This window comes from Pelecanus crispus, chromosome 6 (assembly GCF_030463565.1).
Source record: "Pelecanus crispus isolate bPelCri1 chromosome 6, bPelCri1.pri, whole genome shotgun sequence".
NCBI classification, from domain to species: Eukaryota; Metazoa; Chordata; class Aves; order Pelecaniformes; family Pelecanidae; genus Pelecanus; species Pelecanus crispus.
Window position 1 is genome coordinate 44061954 of NC_134648.1, and position 24164 is coordinate 44086117.

Below are 24164 nucleotides of genomic sequence, written 5' to 3' on the forward strand. Positions count from 1 at the left end.
ATGTGGTCCATACCTGAAGAAATATTGTTTGGTAATTACAAAGGCACATTCAAGTTAGCATGTTTTGCATGTATATGGTATGTTTGTTTCTTTTTTTTTTTTCCCCTAAATGCTTGTTTTCCCTGAAAACCATGTTAAGGGATATTCTTTCAGTTTTTAAAGATCTTCCTAACTAACAGTGAAGATAGCAGATATTTTAAACTCTATAAATTAAATAATTTAACTCCAGCCATGCGTGTTCTACTAACCAAACAGAACCATGTACACAGTCTATTACAGATACCAGGACTTATAGGTAGAAGGAAGACAGAAGGATCCGCAATGTCAAGTATCATCTGTTAGAACAATAGGTTCGAAGAGCTTACAGTCTCTCTAAAGTCAAATTATTTCACATTATTCCCACTCATGGACTCTTCTTCACCTAAAAAGCAAATGCAAAAGAGTAATGTTAGTGGAAGTAGCAAGGACCCATAATAAGAATATTCTGAAAGCTAAGAATACTACTGCTATTTAAACTGAATATTTCTTTTTCCTATCTTCAGATATGCAAACTTTGAAGTATTATTAATGTATACCATAAAAAGTGTAAGATGTACAATGAGTTCAAGAAAAATCTTAACCTTGTTTTTTTTCTACTTCAGGTGTTTGATATATCAGCTTTAGTCATTTTATTAATTCAAGATTTTTTTTGCATTTAATATCTTTATTATGCAGATCTTCACCCCTTGTACTTCTCCATAAGCTGACAACAGTTGAGTAAAACTGATTAGAATCAAAAGTTCAGCTTCAAAAAGAGTAATAGATTATAGTATCTTCTAGATAGGTCTAGTCACTGTACTTGGTTGGAATATAGTGAAGGACTGGATACACAGAAAAGCTGTTACTGAATTGATGGCATACAAAATACTACGGACTGTTAATAACATTCTTCAAGACAAAGTTATAACTTTTTAATGAATTCAGTGATTGCATTTTAATATTGGAAGAATTACTGCTATATGATCTGGATATCCCCCGAAAGATTAAAAATTACTTATACCTGTATGATAGTTTTTGTCTGCATATGGTTTAATTATTTTAGGAAGAAATATTGATTTAGTCCAGTTAAAGGAAGTAATTTTTCCTCTTATTTTTTTTAATGATGAAACTTCCCATAATGCCAGTGTGAAACAAAAACATTTTTCAGAAAATTGTTGCAGAAAATGAGAAGCTGAGACGAATAGTGATTATTACAAGTTGCAACTAAAAATAAATTCTGTCATTGTGCAGATGTTGTTGCTGCTGTTATAACATCTACTTGTATGAACTCTCTGATATTTCTTCTTGTTCCAGACTGAAAAGGCCAAACATATATTAAATGAAATATGCTTGAAAATCTGTAGGAGTTTTTTCTCCAGAATAAAGGACCCATGTCAAAAGAAATGATAGTTTGGCTCAAGGAGTTCCCTTGCTTTTTCTTCTGTATTATATATGGAGAAGAAAACAGTGACACCCTTAGCACGTCAGAACTTTCACCAACCAGTCCTATCAAGGGAGTCATAAAAGAATAAACAGTTTTTATTTTTTTTAAAGTGTGCACAAATAAAGCAAATGCAGTCATTACTGGTTGTCAAGCTATTAAAGACAAATGAGTATCCATCTTGGGACAAAAATGAGAAAGGTATGGTAAAGCCTCTTTAATGAATTTTGAACTGAGAGAAATTACAATTTTCTTCCTATAGACATCCTTATCTACCCAAACTACACATACTCTATAGCCAAATATATGTTGCCTCAAATGTGTAATCAAGACAATAATGGTTAAATTCCATAATATTTAAAACTAATATACTGATGACCAGGCAATCATACTGTGTGTTTCCTTCAAAGAGTCCAGAAGTTCTCCAATATCTATATGTTGCCAATATCTAATAGAGTGAGTCTCAAAAGTCACAAAGACATTTTCTATGCTGTCCACTTGTGTATAAAAATGAGATCCATCAGCAGTGAAAAGAAAGTTAGGCAGCCTTTTTGAGTAACTTCCAGTGAATGAAATAAAGTATTCAACTTTATTTAGACAGAAACTACAGTCCAGACCAGTTTCTGATAATGAAAACACACTTTAAAGTGGTGAGAAGACTTACAACCAAAGAACAAAAAAGAAACACTCTGAGAGTTCAGCACATTCTGAACTTTGTGCAATTTATGGCCAGTCTGTGGGCTACCCTATCTGTGAAAATGAAAATTAAAATAAAGGTCTAGCAGTGGACTAAAAAGATCTCAGATTATTTTCTGGTTTTGTCAAAATCAGACTCCCCAAGCAAGAAATTCTGATGAGCGAAATGTAAGGACACTTGGTTGAGTCCTGCACATCACGTTTGTTAGTTCTTCTCAACGGTTACTATAGTACGGACAGCAATGACAGGAGTGCAAGTAATGGGCATGGAGGTCTAACTTTGAAGTGAATAAGGCTATCTCTTTAAGGTTTCTGATAGACCATGTATAAATATTAGAAAGGTTTGTTTGGTTTTTAACCTAAGAGAAGTTTGAAATTGAAAAAGTAAGGTTTGAGATGTGTTTAAACTTTGAAGGCCTCCTGTGAGTATGCGCAATACTTGAATTTCTTGATTAAGGAAAAAAAGGAAGGACAGAATTCGGACAATCAGCTTCTTAACAGTGAGAACTGAAACTGCAGAATAATAAACAGTTGTAAATAAAAATGGTGCTCTGTTAGAGATTCCTGTGCCTAGACAAGGATGCATTTTCAGACAGGCTAGCCTGCATTCAAGTCTTTGGCACATATATTTCCTTACAGGTTTTGATTATTTTTGGAAAAACACTAGGACCAAAGATCAAAGTATTGATTTCTGACTCCTAGCTACGCTTGAAGTTTCAAAAACTGTTAGCAGAGTCCCAGGTTTACATGGCTGCCCACCTGGGACCATGCTAGGCAGGAATGCAATGCACTGTCTTCTTCAGTGAGTAGAAAAAAATGTTGGTATTATAAAACAGACAGACACCCCCCCCACCCCACTGTGGAGAAGCATGGCTTTAAGGACTTAGCATATCTTTAACCTGCACTGGATGCTTATAACCTCTGCTGCTGAGAGATCCCAGCTCCCACTTATATGCTGTTGGTTTTGGTGCTGATTGGGACTTCCAACATGGGCAGCAAGGAAGGAAAACCAGGCATGGGTAGTCTTGTGAATATTCTTGTTTCATGTTCACTGCTGCGTGACTCAGCAGAGTACTGATGGTAGCTACCAAAGAAGAAATGATACATTGGACTGTACGAGGCTTGTCTGAAAGGGCTCTGAGTGAAAGCTCGATCCTTTTTTTTGCTGTATGTATAATTAAACTGGATTTGTTAATCAAAAAAGAATTAGGAGAAAGAGAACATATTTGGTTTCTGTTTCTTCTGAATTAGAAGGGAATGACTATTTAGTGAGGATAAGAATCCTCCTCTAAGCAGGGTCAAAAACCTTGAGCTGCCAATGAATGCTGTATTTCCAGGAAACACCAACAGCCGCTTCCGCAAATTATTTTGGTTTAGGGACACTGAAAGAGGCTAAAAACAAAGGTAAATAAATAAATAAAAGGGGAAAGCGTGTTGACTAGCCCTGTGTTCTTTATAAATTTCACTTATCTTATGGATGAGCAGGACCAAAGTGAATTACTGGACCAAAAATCTGAATGTGGTGAGAACACAGGATAATGTGCTGGTATCTCTTAGGAGCCCTGTAGATAAAAAGCATCTACGTGATTTGTTTTTCCACTTTCTTGAATTAAGCTTCTTATTAGGCTGTGTGGTATGAATCAGGTTTTTGTGGCGGTGGAAGCAGCACAATTTAGTTGTGGTTTCCATGACCCCAATTTGATGCCAATGAAGTAGCAGATTACTCTACTTTTGGAGGCATGACACTGATCTTGAAGACAAGGGAAATGGATACACAGGTGCTAAAACCGCCTGGAGGAACGTCACAGATTACACGCTCCCTGCAGAAGCAGGTAGAGTCTGGAAAAACTAGCTGGCTGCCCCTTGATCTCCTACTGGAGCTGCTAGAAAATTTGTGGGGGATCAACACTGCAGGAAACCTCTGGTGCTACGAGATAAGTCATTCACTAAAACTGGGGGCCAGAGCAGAGTATACAACACAAGAGAAATTGACTGTAGTACTGCCGTTCCAGCCTTGGAAAATTAGCTGTCCTTTGTCATTACACAGTAGGCCAGAGGCGCTCCTTTGCTTTCACACAGCGAGCGAATTAGGCTGGCTGATGATAGAAAAAAGCCAAGACTCCTTCCCGAGACAGCTTCGGTGGTCAAAACAGAGCCTAGGTACATACCTTCGGGCGTGTGAGCAATGTATCAGTCTTCCTCCACTGTGGACTCACCATCCTCGCAAGGCTCTCGGCTGCCAGTACCAATGAGTGAGATCCTAAGATTAGCCTCAAACCTTAGCCGCATTTTCCCAGTGGCAGCGCAGTGTGCTAATCGCTGAGCCATTGGGATAGCCCTGTAGGGCATTCTTCTAATAGTTTTTCTAGTTCTTCCACTGATGTCCTTATACATCTTTTATGATTTCGATAGTGATGCTACTTTCCCCAGGCACTTTCCTTCTATCTTACTCTCTGCTTGCTTTTCTTTTGAATACGGGGCGGGGAGGGGGCTACCTTAATCTTGCCCTTCATTCCCAGCGCAACCTTTCAGAAAAGACATTTCCCTCAGCTGCTCTTCCAACCCTGAGTACATGTCAAGGAATTGTGAAAATGGAAAATATTTGAGTACTTCCTATTTAAGTTTTGATGGTCTTTTTCCTGACTTCATGTTCTATTCAGCGGTTTTCTTCTAAACAGATGAACAGCCAGTTCTTTTTGATTTAAAATTAAACTCTAAATATTTTCTTTAAACTGCACTCATTGCTTTTACAAAGGAATGAAAACAAAATGCAGCACGTGACATCATTTGAAGGAGAAAATTATGTTATCTTATATAGTTCTAGAAAGAAACTGTATTTTTTTAACTGCAGGTCTTCTCTAATGTGCACTGCTGATAAATAGTAAAAAGGAATTCTTTCCTAACGATATATTTCTCTCGCATTATACATATATAAATTCCCTTGGGAATAACTTTAGCAATATAACTTGAGATATGAGGTAGCTGATATATGTGAGGTATTAATATGAAAAATATTTTCACTGTATGTATGTTATAAAGCTCTTGGAATATTACAGGCAACAGAAGTATAGGTCAGTTAAAGAGTTTCCTTATCCCTGTTCTGCCCATAATTTTTTTCCTGCGGGTCCATCTTCTCTTGTTTTCTTCTCCTCTGTTATTTTCATTTCCCTTCTCATCTTCCATTCACTATTATGCAGCACGCCTTTTGAGGAGCTACTTTCGCTCCACACTGATGATATGTACTGGAAGCAGCAACTGAAGCCACTGTCAGTGGACACTTGTAGAGATGGCGAGTTGTAAAATAATAAATCGAATATTTAATACTTAGACAGAAGATGTGGACTTTATCTACACTTAATGGGTGGGGAGGCTGATTACTCATTCATAGCTACGCCACTTGTGAATGATGAGGTCACCCCTATCTCAGGAAGATAAATGCCATATCCTGTTATGACATATTCCTTTTATATAAAATTAGTTCAATTTTCTCACTAGTGAGGAATCAGTATAACTAAAAAAAAAAAAAATCGCTTCAAGATAAAGGCATTTTTCTACTGTAATTCATTATATATCCTATTTTCATTTTATTTCTGTTCTGTTTTGTTCTATCTTATCCTGTGCTACGTATAGTATTTTACTCTCTACCTAAATGATATCTGACTAAAGTGAAGCAAAAATTAGATGATACAATGAAGCTTTGTAGCATTCTCTCTCATACCTGTCACAGGCTCCTTCCAACAGCAGATAATGAAAATTCAAAGTCAAACCATTTAACTTTAAGTAAATGGAAATGAATTTCCAGAGAAGAGATATTTTTTCACCTGTGAAAGAAAGGAACAGTAGTACACTGACAATGCGAATAAAGATATAATATATAATTGTGATAGATAGGTATATGTAAAGCATAAATATTAAATGTTATTATATTACACACTGTCATGTGTTTTTAATTTTTATCTTTACCAGGTTTTTGCCTAAGACAGGAAGGTCTACAGTACATTGTTAGAAACAGCAGTACTCTATTAGAACATTTCTTAGCTTAATCAATACTAAAGCAACTTGCAGCATATCTTACAATAGTATATGCTATTGAGACAAAAACTATGCCACTTAAGACACCAGAACCTGTCAATAATTTGAGCAAAATGAGAGATAAACTAAATTAAAAATATTCTCATCTCATTTACACTAGCACACTGCACAGAATTAATTTAAATCTATCATGGCATGTTGTAGCACTGGTGAAATATGTGGCGAAGTGGGTCCACGCTATTTAATACGTCACAGGGTGTAAGCTTGATGATGGATATTTTCATCGGTGTATAAAATAAGCCTCAGAAATCCTTACTGGATTTTACCATCGTGGTTAATTTGGGGAAAAAAGATGCAAACAATCAAAATGGACTTTTCTTCATATATGAGATAATGGGTTTTTATTTGATATCTTTCAAGGGCTATGAGAAAGAAAATGATCCTGTAGACATTCACAAACCTACCTTTGAATCCTGCTCGCCTTACAGCATACAAAACTATTTGTCAGTAGTTCCACTGACTCAATGGGACTACTTGCCCAAGCAAAGTTATCAAGACTGACTTTTCACTTACGTTAACACTTAAATTAAGATATTAATCAATAGTCATAAAAGATCTTATTAAATATCAGGAGATCCTGGTTCTGCCTACGTGGATGAAAAGCGGTGACTTTTGGGACTAAGCTGAAGCAAGCTTGGCTGAAGGCAGGCTCTCTGTCCTGGCTGTCCCTTTGAAACATGAAAATCTGCTTAGACTTGCCACTGTAGAGCAGAGAGTGACAATCAATGGATGGGGACTTCGACATGATTACATCCACTCTACTGCCTGGCCATACATTGACAGACAAAACTACTGTAATGGAGTGATCATTTGGAAAATGGCTACTGCCCACATTTAAATTCCTTTCAGTGTTATTCCATAGCCAATTAGAGTGGTAGCCCAGCCTATATTCATGCCAGTCTTGTACTATATTGTAAGAAAAAGGAAAGGAGCAGCTCAGAAGTCTTTAATTATTCCTCCAGCCATTTATTGACCGGCTCTCTAAAGGCCATATACAGGCCTTCATCTGCATGCAAAATTCCTATTGACATCACTGGGAGGGCCACAGGCAGATGGAGGGTACTTTGTAAACCTTACGTTTTAAATCCATTCTAAGAGAAAGGCGCAGAATTTGCAGTCCTTTAAAAAAGTGAGCAGCTTTATCTAACATTGCTCTTTAAACATGGAGTTTGAATAACATTTTTCCTAGCAATAACATCCCCCCTCTTCTCCTCAAGCTACACGTTTCTGTAAAGTCTTCATATTTAACACTCAAACAATTGATGTCCCTATAGTATAAACAGGATAGATAATGACTATAAGTGGGATAGAAAATTAATCCTACTTGCGAGGAAAGAGAGTCATAATTCACTTAGGCTTCTCAGCTCTTACGTTATGAGGTCTTCAGCTAACTCATGGGATCCATTCCACATCCCACAGATGCTCATTATGAATTCTTTTTATGTGCAACATGTGGGGACTAACCAGTTTCATATCTCCTGGTATTAGCTGCAATCCAAAGCATTTTGTATTAAAACAGAATGCAAACACAGATGCTATTTAATACAAAGGATTTGAATGCAGTCTCTGTTTTAACATAAAGTTGGTGTGTCTTAATTTGTTTTGGAACAGAAATGGAAAGAAAAGTCAAGATAAGAGGATATTGTTAGATTAGGAGCCAAGCTATGATTCCAAGAGGCACACAGTCGCATGGGAAAAGAGGAGAGCGGACCAGGTGACAGCTTTGATTTATGGAAGCAAAGGTTACAATGCCTTTGGAGCGATGGGGCAGCCTGGGACATCCGCCCCCTTCGGAGATGCTGCCACAGCTTTTCCAATACCATGCGTGTTCTGGAGCACAACCTGTATCCTGCCCCATGTCCCTCTTGGTATGAGCCTCTGTTTCCTCAGAAACCAGCCAGCAGTGCAGCTGCTGTTTGCGTAAGGTGCACCAACACGCTGCCTTACTTTCTTCTCTAGCTGTCCGCTCGCTAGGCTGGCAAAGAGTCCGGTTCTCCCCCGCACGCACGACACTTCCAGCTCCAGCAGCCGGCAACTTGGAGCGACGGCTCCCTGCTTTCCGAGTCCCCCCCCGCCCCGAAGCGGGGAGTTTGGTGGGACGCTGCTACGGGAGGGGATGGCCCTTTTTCTCCCGTTCCCCTGCGGCCCCTGACTCGGCACGCCGCTCGCCGCCCCTCCTGCCCCCCGGGACGGGCTCCTCACCCCTCGCCTGCCGCTGCAGCAGCACGGAGGAGGGGACACGGAGGGGACACGGGCCGCAGCCCCGGGGGCTCCCGCCGGGCACCAGGGCCAGGAGGGCTCGCGTCTCCGTGCCCCCTCCCGCAGCGGCTGCGGCCCCCACGCCCGCAGCAAGGCGGGGCGGCGGCGGGGGTGGGGTGGGGGGAGGACACCGTCCCGCCGCCGCCCCGCGCTCCCCGCCCAACTTTCCGCGCTTCCCTGCGGGCGTCCGACCCGCGCAGCGCCGCGGCCGGGCGGACTCGGCGGCGGGCGGCCCCGGCCGGGGCAGGGGCAGGGGCAGGGGCAGGGGCAGGGGCAGGGCCCCGGGGGTGGCGGAGCCGCGCAGCGCCGCGGCCGGGGTGAGCCCTTGGCGGAGGGGGAGGAGGGCAAACCCGCCCGGAGCGCGAGGCGGGGGGGGCTGCGCGCAGCCCCGGGCTGGCACAAAGGGGCCGAGCCGCCCCCCGAGCCGCCCCCCGAGCCGCCGCTGGTGCGGTGCGTGCCGCACCCGGAGGGGAGCTTTGCAAGGGTCTTTTTTTTTTTTTCTTTTTTTTTTTTTGCGCAGCTTCTCGGCGGTAAATTGCTGTGTTGAAGCAGCAGTAGGGATCAGTGCGTGCACACGCAGCACACACCTTACAAGTTTGACTAGCAATAACATTGCTGCACACTAGGAGGGGAGGAGAGTCAGCTCCCTATAATAGGGAACAAACTCTGCCATTGCACAAAACCGGCGCATTTCCTCGCTTGTGAAAACCGTCCCTTCATAGAAAGAAAGAAAAAAAAGGGGGGGGGGGGGGCAAAAGCAAAAGCAAGTTACCAGGAACAAGAACTTGTGCTGCAACAATCCTCCACTCTTCCTCTTCTCCTCAGGACTCTGGGAGCAGGGATATTCCTCCCCCTCCCCCGCCCACCCCCCCCCCCCCCGCACAGTTGGCGCTAGCCCAGACTGTGGTCAGCCGCCTTTATTATTACTTCATTGAGACAGAGAAATCCTCTAAGACTTGCATTTTGGGTGGAGGGTGGGGGGTGGAGGGACGAGGAGGAGGAGGGAAAAAAGGCAACATTTGCTGCTCATCATTTTCACTGCACCGCTAAAGTAATTGCGCCCCCCTCTCTCCTCCCTGTCCCTCCTCAGCTTGGATTTTTCTCCTGTATCTACAGCTCCAGTGGTATTAGACATACCTTTTTTTTTTTTTTTTTTGTAGCTCTGATATTCCGCCCTCCCCCCCCCAAATCTTCAGGCGTTGCATGTTTGCAATTCGGTAAAATCCCCCCCCCCCCCTACCCCCAGCCCCCCCAAACTCCTCTCAATCTCAGCCCAGCAGCTCACATCAAAGCGCCCTTCCTCACTCACAGTGGCCGCCACTCACTAATGGGATTGCAGTGTGCCTGGCTCTGCTGCTGCAGCCGCCGGAGGGAGAGTCGCTGCTGCTGCACCTCTTCGCCGAGACTCGCCGGGTGCTGAGCCGCGGGGATGATCAGGATCTTCCCGGATTTCAGCGTGCAGGTGACGGCGGCGGCGGCCGGCGGGGCGGCCGGGGGGGTGCCGGCGGCGCCGGGCATGGGGCGAGCCGGCGCCGCGGCCAACGGCAACCCGCAAAACGTCCAGGGCATCACCTCCTACCAACAACGGTGAGCACCGAGTGGGAGAGGGGTGTGCGGCTCTTCCTGAGGCTCCCTCACTTGCTTTTTCTTTGTGCTTTTGTGTTTCTTTGTTTTCCTTTTTTTTTTTTTTTTTTTTTAAATCTCTCCTTGCTGATTGTTGGGGGGGAGCTTGGTTGGAGGGGAGGTTTTTTTTCCCTTTTTTCTTTCTTTTTTTTTTTTTAAATACAGCATCTTTTAAAATGCACTGAGAAGTAAACACAATCTCCTAGTTTTGTCTTGGATGAGCTGGAAAGCAACAATAGAAAAAAAAAAAAAGAAAAAAAAAAAAGTGAGACCCCGGCAGCTTAGCTTGGCTGCTGCAAAGTTTGGGATCCCGTCCGCTCATCCTTTCCAAAGAGGAATTTCTCAATGTCAATGCCTTGTGCAGATCCCAGTGTGTGGCAGCCAGGGGGATAATTGATCATGGTATGCTGATTGATAATTTGCTTTCAACCAAGAAAGAGAACAATTTTCACTTGGGGTTGCACACTTGCAATTCCACATTGTAGTTTAACAGTATTATCATGTCACCTGTTACTACATGGAAATATAGCACGAAACCCTAAGTATACTCAGCACTGTTATTTTTTCATCTTAAATGCATTCTAATGCAAATGCAGGAAATTCACAGAGAGCGCCTTTAGGAAGCAAAGCGTAGAAAGTTGGCAGTAAGTCATAATGAAGTTTAAAGACCTTCCTCATTCCCCCTAACAATTCATCGATATGTGCTGATACTAACATGAAGCTTAATTAATTACCTGACATTTCTTTGTGTTTCTACGAGGCAAAACGTGAAGTTTGAATCTGTTAGTTTTCTCTATCGTAAGCTTACAACCGAAGCCGAATCCTCAAAAAAAGTAGATGACAACAGATAAACGTAGGCTGAAATCGGAACAAAACATTTACATTTCTCTAAATGCAATAAAAATGGCACTGTCCCAAGTACCTTGCTTTCCACTATTGCATTAAATTAAATACTGAGAAAAATGCAGTATAATCTCAGATATCCAAACTAAATATCTCTATGATGTAAAAGAAAAAAAAATCATAGGAAGTTTCAGCGTAATATTTCAAACTTAATTGGTTTAGGAGCCAGATTTAGATAATCGACCATTGCCTGTTTTGTTGTTCAGCAACTTTGAGTTGCTTCCTATAGTTTTGGAAAACACACGATGTATTTTCCATTTGATGCCCATGATAGTAAACGTTTGGTGGTAACTTTTGTAGGTTTTATTAAATGAAAAATTAATAGGAAGCTGATACTCCTGAAATAATCCCTGATGATGCCTAAGCACTTTCTTAGCTGAGAAACATTGAAACTAAGCACGAGTCTTGTTTTGCTCAAGCAAACACACCGATCTTTCAGATATATATATATATAAAAGCTTGAATGTGAGAGATATAAAGAATGGATTAAAGTTTATTTCTTTTCTTGGTTTCTGTATGATTTTTGTCACTTATAAAATATTTAAATTACAATGGAAACTGACGGACACTTTAACGAGGAAGTACAGGCAGCAATCACAATAGTTTAGTCTGTGAAGTGGGGAAGTCAAGGGTCAGAAATGTCAGATTGGCTTTTAGACAAATGAAAGAGACCTCTGGAGACTCTAAGTTAAACAGAAATATATAGACAAGGCAGCGTGCAATTTTTCAGTACTTCGCGTTTAATAGTTTGATTATGTCAGTCTGTAGTCAGGAAGAAGTTATAAAAGCGATACTTCTCTGACAAACTACTAACACCTCTAATCCTAATAGTGCTTAGCAGATATCCAAGCACTTTGACTAAGGGGAGTCCAGACCGGTCTGGATGTCTCGCACACTGACCTAACACGGGGAAACATTTTTGCACTTCTTCCAAATTTTGACTATATATTGTCGACAAAACAGCGTGCTTTACGTTGAACGGTTTTTCTTCGTGCTTTCTGGAAACGCTTAAAATATAGCAGACACCGACACCTTCTTATGCTATTGCAAAAGCCGAGGTGACACCTGTTAACTTTTTTTTTTTCTTTTTTTTCCCCCTTTTTGGAGGCGAGGAGACAGATTTGCCGGCAGGCAACGGCATGTGGTACTTTCTAGACACCCCCCCCCCCCCCCGCCCCTCCAGTGCTTCATCTCCACCTGCAGCCCCGGCCGCCTCCCGCAGCCCGGCGGCGCGGCCGCCCCGGGGCACGGCTGCCGCGGGGTGGCGGGACCCCAGCCCCGGCGGCGGCTCCCCCCCACCCCCCCCCCAGCTCCGCGGGGCTCCGCGGGCGGCCCCGGCCGCTCCGCGCAAAGTTCCGCCGGCCCGGTTGCCTCCTGCGGGGAAGGAACCCTCCGGCCCCCGGTGCGCGGACGACGCCCCGCAGCCAAACTTCCAGGTGCTTTGCGAACTTCTTCCCCACCGGGTCTTCCCTGCGGCTCACACGCGCGCTCACCTCCCCCCCACTCCCCCCACCCCCCCAAACTTTTGGAGTTGTCGCGGAGACGTTGCTCGTGACTAAATCCCCCCGACTGTCGGGGCTTGCTCCTTTCCCCAAGGAAGCCCGCTGGATTTTCCTTGCGAGCAGGATCAGGCCCCAGGAAAGCTGTACTTCCAAGGCGGCGGCAGAGCAGCCACAAAGTTACCTTGGAGATGGAAAGCTTTTAGCGAAGGAGTGATTTCTCCTTTAAAAGCTCTCAGCGCTCGGGTTTTCCCGATGTCCTGGAAGGAACAATCAAGGTAGCGGTTTCTTTTCCCCGCTCCTTTATTTCATGATTAGTTTCATAATCTCCAATCAAACAGCGCGAAGTGCTACACCCTCTCCCAACAAAGCGGGTCATCGCTCTCGGTTCACGTCTCCAGCATGACGCCCTTTATTCCGCCAGTCCCTCGCCCGTACTCGCCGGGCGTGCGTGGACATTCTCCGAGGGGGCCGGGGGGGTGCGCGGGGTCCCCCCGGGCCCACGCCGTCCCCGCGGGCGGGCGCCCACCCCCCCCCCCCCCCCGCGCCCGGCCCCGCAGGGCGCTCGCATCCCCCGGCCGGCGGCCCCCGCCCGGGCCCGTCCTCCGCCGTGGGAGCCCACGGGGGCCGCGGTGCGCGCCCGCCGCGCCTCTGCGCCCGCGGAGTTGCAGAGGGAGCCCCTGCCTCCCTCAGCCCCTGCCTCCCCCAGCCCCTGCCTCCCCCAGCCCCGCTCCCCTGCGGGAGCCCAGACTCCGGAGGAGGAAAGTGTGCGAAACTGCAACTGAGTGGCGTTGTTGCGCCGGCAGCGGAGGCTGTGTCCCCTGCACGCAGAGCGGGAGCGGAGCCGGGGAAGCAGCTGGAAAATGCCCAGAAATACTTTCACAGCGGTCAAGCCCGGAGATCCCTGACTCCCCTCCTTCCCTCCCCCGCCCCCGCCCCGCTAGCCCCATGGCCTGGCACCCCGCGTAGCCCGGCCAGCGGGCGCGGGGGGGGGTGCGAGTGTGCGAGAGAGTGTGTGTGTGTGCGTGTGTGTGGGGGGTGTGTGTGCGCGTGTGTGTGTGTGTGTGTGCGTGTGTGTGCCGCACCTGCCGGGCGATGCCAGCGGCCGGGCTGCCCGCCGGGGCTGCGCCGCGGCTCGCTCTCCCCGCCGCCGCCGCCGGCCGCCGCCGCTGCCTGCGCTGGGCATGTCTCTGGGGCCGGCGGGGCCCCGGCTCCCTCCGCTCCTCGGCTTATGGACGGCGGCAGCGGCAGCAGCAGCGCTAGCAAGCGAGCGAGCAAGCAACCTGCACCAGGACTGCGCGGAGGAGCGGGAGCCCGCGATGCTTTGGCCTCAGTACTTTTCCTTAGCCTGCCTGGCTAAGCAGGGCCATTGCTGCCGCCGCTGCTGCTGCTAGACACACAACACACACCAACATCAGGAGGGGGAAAAGTAAGGGAGAGAGGAGAAAAAAAAAAAAAAAAAAAAAATCCCAGGAAGATGGCGCCCACCAAGCCAAGCTTTCAGCAGGATCCTTCCAGGCGAGAACGGTAACACTTTCTCTTTATTGAACCTGCAGCAGCAGCAGCCGCAGCAGCGCCGGGCCGGGCCGGGCCGCCGCCGCCGGGGGCCGGGGCTGGCTGCCATGGCGGGGTGGGGGGACCTGCCGCCGGCACCCGCTGCTCGCGCAGCCGGGCACCGGGAGTTCCTGCTAGGGCGTACCGCCAGCCGCACGCACACACACACGCACACACACACGCACACACACACACACACACACACAGGGCGAGCCGCGCAGCAGCAGCCCCGCTCCCGCAGCCGCACCGCGGCGGCTTTGCCGGAGCCGGTGTTTGGCGGGGCGCGTTGGCGAGCGGGCGTCTCTGTGTGTGTGTGTGTGTGTGTGTGTGTGTGCGTGTGTGTGTGCGCGCAGGCGGGGGCCCCCCCCGGGCGGCCCCCCCCTCTCGGCGGCCCCGGGGGCGGCGGGGCGCCGCGCCAGGCCCGGCTTGCCGGGCGGAGGGGCCGGCCCCGCCGGTGCGGTTCAAGTGCGGCTAGGCCGGAGCGGGGGGGCCGCGCCGCCAGCTGCGCCCGCGGGGCTGCCCGGCCCGGCCCCCCCCCCGCCCCGCCGCCGCCGCCGCCGCCGGGCGGGCCGCGGGTGCCGGCGCCCCCCGGGTGGGCAGAGCGGAGCCGAGCGCGGGCGGGCGGGGAGGCGGTGCGGCGGTGCGCGGGGCCCGGGGGGAGGCGGGGGCCGGGAGGCGGGGGGGGGGGGGGTCGCGCTACCCCCCCTTTGCTTCCCGGCCCGCCGCCTGCCCCACGCACTTTTGTTGGGGGAGAGTGCTTGCTATTAATCCGCTCTGCTGGTGACACGAATTGCCCGTAGCGGATTTGTTCTAGTAAAGTGAATCTTTCTAGAAGTGACTGGTAGGAAACAAGAGTACAAGTTCATGTGATGTTACTTTGTGATTCGTACAAAAGTCTTCAAAGCTCCATTGCTCCACTGCGATGAGATGTGTGCCCAGAAGGAGAGCAGCCAGAGGGTTTGGGGTGGGCTCCCCCCCGCCCCCCCCCCCCGCCTTCAGCGTTACAAGTGAACTTGCGGGTAAGGGGTGAGGAAGGTTCCTGGTCAGCTGTAAAAATGGAAATTAACATTTAGACGGCTTATTAAAAGTAGCTGGGTCATGTGTTGCTCGGTTTATAATTCACAGCACAAGTAAGGCTGAAAAATATTTAAACAAAAATAAAGTCTAGGGAATTGGGCTCATTTTAATCTTAATTTCAAACTTACTTTTTTTTAGTATGATCAGCATTCTAGTACAACTTCCAAACCCCGCAGATTTTATCTAAATAGCTATGCCATTTTTCCTACGGAAGCAGACTGCCCGGTATCAGAAAACCATGCATTTCATATTCACCACTGAAGTGTTAGTGCGGCTGTGTTAGATGCATTAGTATTAACTGTTGCACTTTGACAAGGCAATATTGATATGTAGCAGAATTTGGAGATACGTGTAATGGGAAAACAGTGCACCCTCAGAAGTCAATGACTTAACTTACAGATTTTCATCTTCAACTATAAATATTTTTTCAAAATCTCCATTTCAGTGGCTGCAAAGGCGTTTCTACTGTGCTAATAACACTTATAGCAGCAGGCTTTTCTCCTGCAGAGCTCTTTGTTGGAAAAACAATTTGTATCAATAAGTCCTGTCCCCCCCCAACACACAATTCTGCTGCCTTCTTTCTGAGAATGGTACTATATTAGTGCTAAGTGTATTTGCCAGGATAGCTTCAGTAATCTCTCCAGCAGCAGCATATTTGTGTGCCATTTTGGGAATTTCTCTGAGATAGGAATCTTGAAGATAGAATTAATTTCTAGGGGAAACTTCATAGCCTGTGCATGAGTGCTTTCTTTATCACCTGTCTCCATTTGGCATTCGGAGAAGGTAAATCAAAGTGCGCGATTTGTTATTCTGCTCCACTTGAGAGCTGAACTAAATAACACTTGGTCTGAAATTCTGATTGAAGTTGTAGGAGGATATACTGTATTTAATTTAATGCCCTTTAATAGCATCTTCTTGTTCAGCTCTGATGCTGTCATTTTAAAGGTTGGATCGGAGTAGTTTTTCCCTGTAGGGAGTGGGAGGAGTAATCATTGCAGGGGAAAAAAGTAGTCTAAATTCCTAGAACACTAATAGCCACAAACTTGGCCTAGTGTCCAAGCAGTTGTTTTTTGCCCTTAGGGTTTACTTTGTTATCACTCTTTACCGTGCCCTGAACAGTTTAGGTATAAATATTACATGTTGAAGTTGATGACATTTTTTGTAGCAGGAATAACGGCAATCTGTTCTTAAAAAAAAAAAAAAAAAAAAAAAAAGTTTTGGAGAAGGTCGATCAATGCTTCAATAAACAGGCACTCATGTACATTTTATTAAAAGTTATGCAACGCGCTCCTGAAGTCTCGCGTGTAACGGTTTATTTAAGCTGTCTTTGTACACATCCTTTCAGCTGTGTGCGCCAAGCTGTTTGAAATACAAGCGAGTAGCAGTTACGTAAGGGGTTTCGCAGTCTCCTCTTAGTTACGACTTCAGTAAACTAGTTCTCACGATTAAGAATCCTGGAGGTGAACTTTGTGTACGTTCTTTGCCTGCTCTTCACTTCCACAATATTTAAGTAGATTGTGTTACATTTTTTCAAGCAAGATTACAAATTGCTAGTGATTACAAAACAAATGTAAGAAGTAGTAGTAATCTCCGATGCAACCAAGCACCTGAATCGTTCTGAAACTTCTTTCGCCTGTTTAGGTTTTTTAAAGAATGTCTGAAAAGTTACACACTTACATTTGGTTGATTTTCTTTTAAACTATGAGTGTTAGCAAATTTTACAGTTCCAGTAGCGGTTTAGGGTTTTTCAATTGTGTGGATATATAACCAAGAAAATTAAATAGACAGAAGTGTCATGCATATGATATGCCAGCATTGATTTGTAAAGCATATCATAATATCAGAGTGCTATTGGTTTAAAGTGAAAGAGAAAAAGCCCTTTATTTTGGCATTTCTTTCTAGAGCATGAGCTTAAACATAGCAGTGATAAATGATGATATGCATTGTCTAACACTTGCTTTTATATAAATAGCTCCAGAAGATTGCTTAAATGATAATCGAAAATATGAAATAGGGTGGCCTTCATATCACAAGGCCAAGGGTCTACAAATGGAAAAACTGAAATAATGAAATATTTCCAAGGCAACAGACTGTCAACAAGAACAGTAATGCATGGGCATATCATAGAGCTACCAGAGAGGATATTAGATCTTATAGCTCTAGAGCCAGGAGTTATAATGACCTTTATTAAATAGAGCCCTCCCACATTACAACAATCTTTCCGATTTCTGATTTATGGATTAGCAGTCATACTACTCTTCATAATTTGAAACATTCTCCCACCATATTTGATTTGCTGCATTTTTCTCCACTGGAATCATACATTATTTAGAGCTTACATGAGAGTATTGATCAACAAAAGTTGTATTACATATTTTCAGTAACTAATGGGATTCTGAATAACAAGGTTTTGTCTGCAGCATTGTTTCTACATTCTTTACAGCACAACTGTTTTTTTCATACAAGTTATATCCAGTTAGCTTGTTTTGGACCAATTTAATGGCATTATATTCTAATGCTATATTACAAATAAGTTATAAATAATTAGAGAGTTTTGTTAACAGATTAATACAGCACCCAGAACCATAGGTATTTTCAAAAAAAAGCAGGATATATTGTCAACATCTGTCTCCTTTTATTAGTGTCTCACTTGAATTTCGGAGTCTAATATACTGGCAGTTCCAAATCACATTTGTTTGAAACTTGGCACACAAGTTGCCAGCCCAGATGGGAATTTTACTGCGAGAGTGATGTAAAACAGTTGTTGAAAATTGACATGCTAGGCATTAGTTTCATCAGCGTCCTTCCTAAAAAGTACAATGTTTAAATAAATGTTTGTTTCATAAAACGATCTTTATAACAATACCCTCTTTATTGGAAAATGTATTCTAAGATGAGAATTTTGAATAACTGATACTGACCATGAAAACTAGTTGTTACCATTTTATTAACATTTTGGGATTGATTCTGCTCCCACTGAGGTCAGTAAGATGAAGCCGTTTTACAAACGTGGCAGAATTTCATTTGATATCAATTAAGTAATTGGGTTTTTAGAATGTAATGTTATGAGAGCATTTCCTGAAATCTCATCTGATGTGAATAAACCTTAGATTCAGTCAGTCCATCAGATTCATTTTATATTATTGTTGCTAGTAGCTCTTGCAGGTGTAAAAGCACCTCATGTGAGATGAGATTTCAGCATTAGTCACGTTGTTTCAAAATGAATCAAGTGAACTTGTTCTGCAGGATGTCAGCCTGGAAATTTGTTTTTATGTTTCAAACAGAAGATATTTTTAAGGTACATAGCCAAAACTTTGCATTTTCACCCCAGTCATTTGTTTCTTTGGTTGTTGTTTTTGTTTGTTTATGCTTAATGTTTGGCTTTTTTTTTTTTTAAGAAGCTGCCAAAGATTTATGGCCATGAGAGGAAATGTTTTGAAAATTCATTTCATAATAATTGCATTTTTTCAGAAGAGGCAATTTCTTTCTATGTAATATTTATAAGGCTAGTGCATGTTATCTTTAACATACAAAGTCCCATTAGTGCGAATGAGGTGCGTGACTTTTTGTTTAATAGGACTTTGCATAATAAGGATAATTTGTAATAATATTGCATTTTGCTGCATAAGAAGATGTGCCATAGGAAGAATATAATGGTTGCTGCCATGTCTTATATAACTGGAGCATTGTTCTGTGACTAGCTCGGGCAGTAGTTTTGCAATACACAGAGTCCTAGTCAAATGAATAGGACCGTTGTGCCATTGATTTGAACAGGACTTTGAGTAGTAAAAATATTCATTAATTTTGTATGCTATAGTAGTATATTAGGCAGGATAAAGAAGGTACGGGAAGGGTAGGATAGTAGTTGTGTCTGTAACTTGGCAGTACTGGACCCTGTCTTTGGGAGAATATTGAGTTCAAGTTGTACCTTAATCTTTAAAAAAGTCCCAAATGAAATTATGCATATAATTAAAGTATACTACAGAGAATCACAAGCAAGGATAAAAGTATTTTTACCATATAATTCAATAGATGTGAATTTGTTCTCAGTGAGATTGCAATGACAAACTTTAACGTACTTAGTGGGACGAGGAGTGAACTTTGCATCTGTGTATTATTATAAAATGCGAAAGTCGTGAGATTCTCAAGTAAAAATGGAGCGGTCCTCAAGGAGATTCTGATCTCAGTCTGCTGCAGCTAGATTCTGAGAGTTATGCCAGCCCTTACCCGGCACTCTGCATGCAGGCGAGAGTCAGGTACATTAAAGAACAAGTGATATGTAAGCAAGAATTTGAAACAGATTACTGAAAGCAGAGTTTTGAAGATTTGTTACAGGCTATTTTCCCAGCCTTTCTTATATGTTGCATTTTGGACTGTCACTTGTCGGTCATATCTTGTCATTTGTCTGTTCTAGGGAACTTCTCACTGATGTCATACAATGTCTGAAGAAGACTTTAATATTAATACCGAGCATTTCTGTAGATATGTTTCTTTATATAGCTTAGTGTGCTTCAAAAGGTCTGTAAACACCGTTCTACACATTTTATTGATGAGATGGTTACTCCAAAACATTTCTGAGAACTAGCAGAAGTGGCAGAAGGTGTCAATGTTAGCGCTAGGAATAAAATTCCAGCCCCCATTTTGACTGTGTATTCAAAAATTACACTGCCTTCGTTAGAGGGATTTACATTTTTTTTACAGGCAAAACCTCCGCTGAAATAAAGTACTTTCAGAGAATAGCTTGATTGCAATTTAAAATTAGCTGTTAGCTTGATATATAATAGAAGTTCAACACTTACGTTAAATAATTTAAGTGGAAAAGTACTGTTCTATTACCTGCAGGCATGTTAGGTTTACATATGTACATAGTGAACTTACGGGATATAGTCTGAATAATATGTATGTATGTAATCTGCAATAATGTCCCTGGGGCTTGGATTTTCTGAAGAGCCTATTGGATTTAGGCATCCAACACACACTGCATTTCAGTGAAATATGGGCACCTAAATCCTATAAGCCCCTTTTAAAATACTTGCCTGGGAATTTTGTCTCCAACAGGAATTTAGAACAGACTTCATTACACATTACATTGTTTTAAACTGAATTTTATTGAGTATTAAGTAGCCTTTGAACAGTCATTTGGATTAAATCTTAAAGGGTTATAGTTTTACTCAAATTTAGGCACAGAACTGATACATTTATATTATGACAGGGGGGAATTTCTTCTTCCTCTTGCTTACGCGTCATGTTTGAAGGTCATGTGCAAATTCACATTTACAATCAGTTTACTCACAGACTAAGCTTATGTGAGTTAGGTGGCTCAGAATTGTCCTGCCAAAGCTGTAATTCATTTAGCAAAAGTATAACATACCACGTTTTAGAAGAACGCTTGTTAGAAAGCTGTTTTTTTCTTAGAGACGATGGGAGGCAGAATTTGTTACTTCGTGGGAAAAAAATGTAAGTGGGCAGTCTTCACAGGTGAAGGCTGAGGTCAATAGAAAGAACTGAGTGACTGTACAGTGCTGGCAGCGGGATTAAAAAGGAAAAAAAGTCTTAAAAAAGAGAATAGCTGCCAGTGGTACTTATCCTTCAACCTTCACAGCTGCAAAAAAAGTAGCTGATTTTATTTGCCTGACTATAGTTAGATGTAGGATTGGCATGTTTGCTTCACCTTTGCATAAATTACTAACAGCATGGACAGGAGGTTCTCAAAAAAAACCTGCATTGTAAAAAAACAAAACTGTTTTCTCTTGGTAAGTAACAAATAGAAGATGAACATAAAAAGAGAAACGAATGTTTTGGGCTAATTTATTTATTCATTCTTTCTGAGTTGCTGTTCAGTTTTACAGCAAAACTTGCATTTCTTGTGGAAAATCAAAAGTACAGTAATTTTTTTCAACGGCTGAATGAGCTAGATAAATGGTACTCAAGCAGCAGTGTTTGAAGGATCCAAGCAGTTTACTAAAGTATCTTAATTAATTGAATGTTCACTTTAATAGTGAGGTTTCCTGTTTGCAGGCAGTGCTCTGTAACAAGAACATATATTTGATACGTAAATGATGTATATGATTTCAGAAGGCCCATTTTTATTCAAGATCCGTTTTTGCTAAACAACTGTTTCGGATTAACAAACAAAAAGAAATAAATGGAGGTGACAGAAAATACAGACTTCAGATGAGAAGCAGGATAGAAAACACACAGCAGATTCCCCATCTTTCAAACATATATGCTGTTCCTTTTAGCAGTCACTCTACTTACACTCAGATTTCGAAACTAAGAGGTACTGTCTTTCGTTTTATTTCTTTGTTAACAGGAAGAAAAATGCTTCTCTACAGAATTGCGATTTGGAAACTGTTATTCCATGCTTTTTGAGGGCAGTTTTTCAAATTTTGTTTTTGTATCACTTCTCCAGACCAGAACAGGAGACTGCAGGATGTATCAAACACTGCAAATCCCCTCTTCTTCCCCCCAAAATTATTTGACACACTGAATGTACATCTTTAGGAACATCCAGTATTTAGATTCTGGATTTAGGATTCCTTTTGGAGTGATTTTTTTTTTTTTTTTAAATTGTTTCTTAATGGTTTTGTGATACTACTGAAAAAAAGTATTTAAGTCCTATTCATGACTTATTTTTTCTTGTGGCAATTATCATATATTACAATATTTATTCAGTTCAGATAGGAACAAACCCCAAAATGATTAAGGGAAAAAATGTCTTTTAACTGACAGAGAATGGCAGAATATTTCACCTGAAAAGCAATATTAGAATTCTTCTATATTTATTCTGCTTGTTACTAATTGTGAGGAGAACTTTAAAAGATTTTCCACTGACTTGTACACATGTATACGGCAAAGCATAGGCATATGTTGTGTGTTAGATAGACACAGTATATGTATTTGCTTGAAAGGAAGTAATGCTAGTTGATTGTCTTCAGCAAGCTATAAATGTCTTACTTTAGATAAAGTTAAATGTAAATACATGCATTGGAATGGCGATTTTTTTTCCTCTAATGCTGTGAGGGAAAAGTCGGCTCATCCTTTTTTTTGCACATTTTTATTGTTCTGTGTAAATGTAATTTGTTAATCCTGTGAAATTTGTCATAGATAAATTTGCTTGGATTATCTTGTCACCACCGTATCTGCATTCTTTTGTTCATTGCTTATTCATAATTTAACAGTCTGGCAGTGAGCCTTTTTGGGATGCTCACAAAAGATATATGACCTCTACCAGCTGCTACTATAACCTGCAGAATGCACAGCAAGACATTAGAAACGTGAGGATTCCTCTACTGATTAAAGTGCTCTTCATTTAAACAGTCTGTTCATAAGAATCTCAGGAATCTTTGTGGATAGCAGTTTTGATTTTTCTTTTCTCACAAAATTAGTTCTAACATTTTTTTTTTTTCCCCGAGTGGGAAAACTAACATTGAATCTTAAGATGGTGGTGCTTTGCTTTCAGATGGACTAATGGAAATTAAATCCCTCATTATATATGCATATGTATACATAAGTGTGCATGTGCATATACACATTTGCATATATCTCTACCTGTGTCTACCTATGCATGTGTATATGTGTGTGTGTGTGTATATATATATTTTCTGCAATTTTAAAGTGGGAGAAATTAGTGCCCATGTGTGTTATTTTAAAACTAGCTCTTCTACTAGGGTATTTTTCAGCACATATTATTATCCAGTACTAAGTTACAGAAGAGTTGTCTGATTTAACTCTGCTTTAGCCCCAGCATCTTACAGATTATATTGTGTAAATACTCGATATTATACAGTACATGGAAGACATTAAATAGAATGTTACTTGAAGTGTAACAACATTTTAGATTTTCATTATTCTTCCGACTCAGTTTAGCATATAAATTTTTTCACCCTTTTTACTTTTTTTTCTTCTTATCTGCAGATCAGCTTGTGAGTAATGGCTAGTTTTTCCCTCCCCTTTGTGCTGGCACATGATTATAGTTCAAAATAATTCATTGCTAATCCATGCAGTATTGGTTCATCTCCATCCCTCTGTTTTGTGATTAGAGCCTCAGGCCTGTAAGGACATCCTTCTGCACAGTTTTCTATCCTGATTTTCTTTGATTGCCACCCCTATTTTAAATAGTTGTGTCATTACTGTTCACCTACCAATCCTCTGGCATTTTTCAAAAATGTATCAATTACAAGAAATTAATATTTTGATGCGGTTATTTTTCAAGGGTTTATGAAAAATATTTGTTTTCCACTGCAGTCAGTCTCCAGCAGTGGTGTATATAGGTCTTGGTTCATCTCAGCCGATGATGGAAATCTGACCTGAGTTTCTCATTTTTCCTTAGCAGTCTGAATTTCCTGTGTACTTATTTACATTAGGTACCTCAAGAAGTCCAGGATCTTAAAAAGAAACACCGTGTCTTTTTGAGACAGACTATAGTAGAATAGTAATTACAGTTCTGTCATTTTTAACACAACATTTCAAACAGAGCTGGTGGAAAATAAAGCTGACGGAGGAACTTTGAAAATACGTAGGGCCTGATCCTGCTATGATCACTCCAGTTGAAGTCACTGTTTATTGGGTCAGATATGAACTGATATGACGTTAGAGCTGGGCTTATATGATATAATGATATTGTACCTTGATCAGATTTAAATTTAATATTTCCAGATTATGAAGCAAATCCATCATTTTATTTCACATCAAATAATGCTAGTTTTATGAGAAGGTCATCTAAAAGATTTTTCAAGACTTTGTTTCAGCATTCAGTAGTCCTGTGTTCCTTTTAATAATTACTTTCATCTCATTGTAGCCGTGTGTTTGAAAGTGTAGGTCAATAAGGATGATCGCATTCAGAATTTCATGATCTGTGTAGTGGAACAAATTGAAAGCAAAGCCTGTATCAATCACTGTGAAGGGAGGGTTAATTGTTACTGCTTCTCAAGCCTCTGGACAGATAAACCAGTAATGAAATACTTATTGCTCTGATATGTGAATGGTTAAGGATGAAACAA

General features: G+C 42.6%; 1 protein-coding gene across 5 annotated transcripts in view; it reads left to right on the plus strand.

The window, feature by feature from the left end:
* Positions 1-14008: 14008 nt before the first annotated feature.
* NPAS3 (neuronal PAS domain protein 3) overlaps positions 14009-24164 on the plus strand; it is a 629011-nt gene continuing 618855 nt past the window's right edge. For all 5 annotated transcript variants that reach the window (XM_075712984.1, XM_075712985.1, XM_075712986.1 and 2 more), the window contains exon 1: positions 14009-14058. In XM_075712984.1, the coding sequence (XP_075569099.1) occupies positions 14009-14058 (50 nt within the window). The remainder of the gene's footprint in view (positions 14059-24164) is intronic.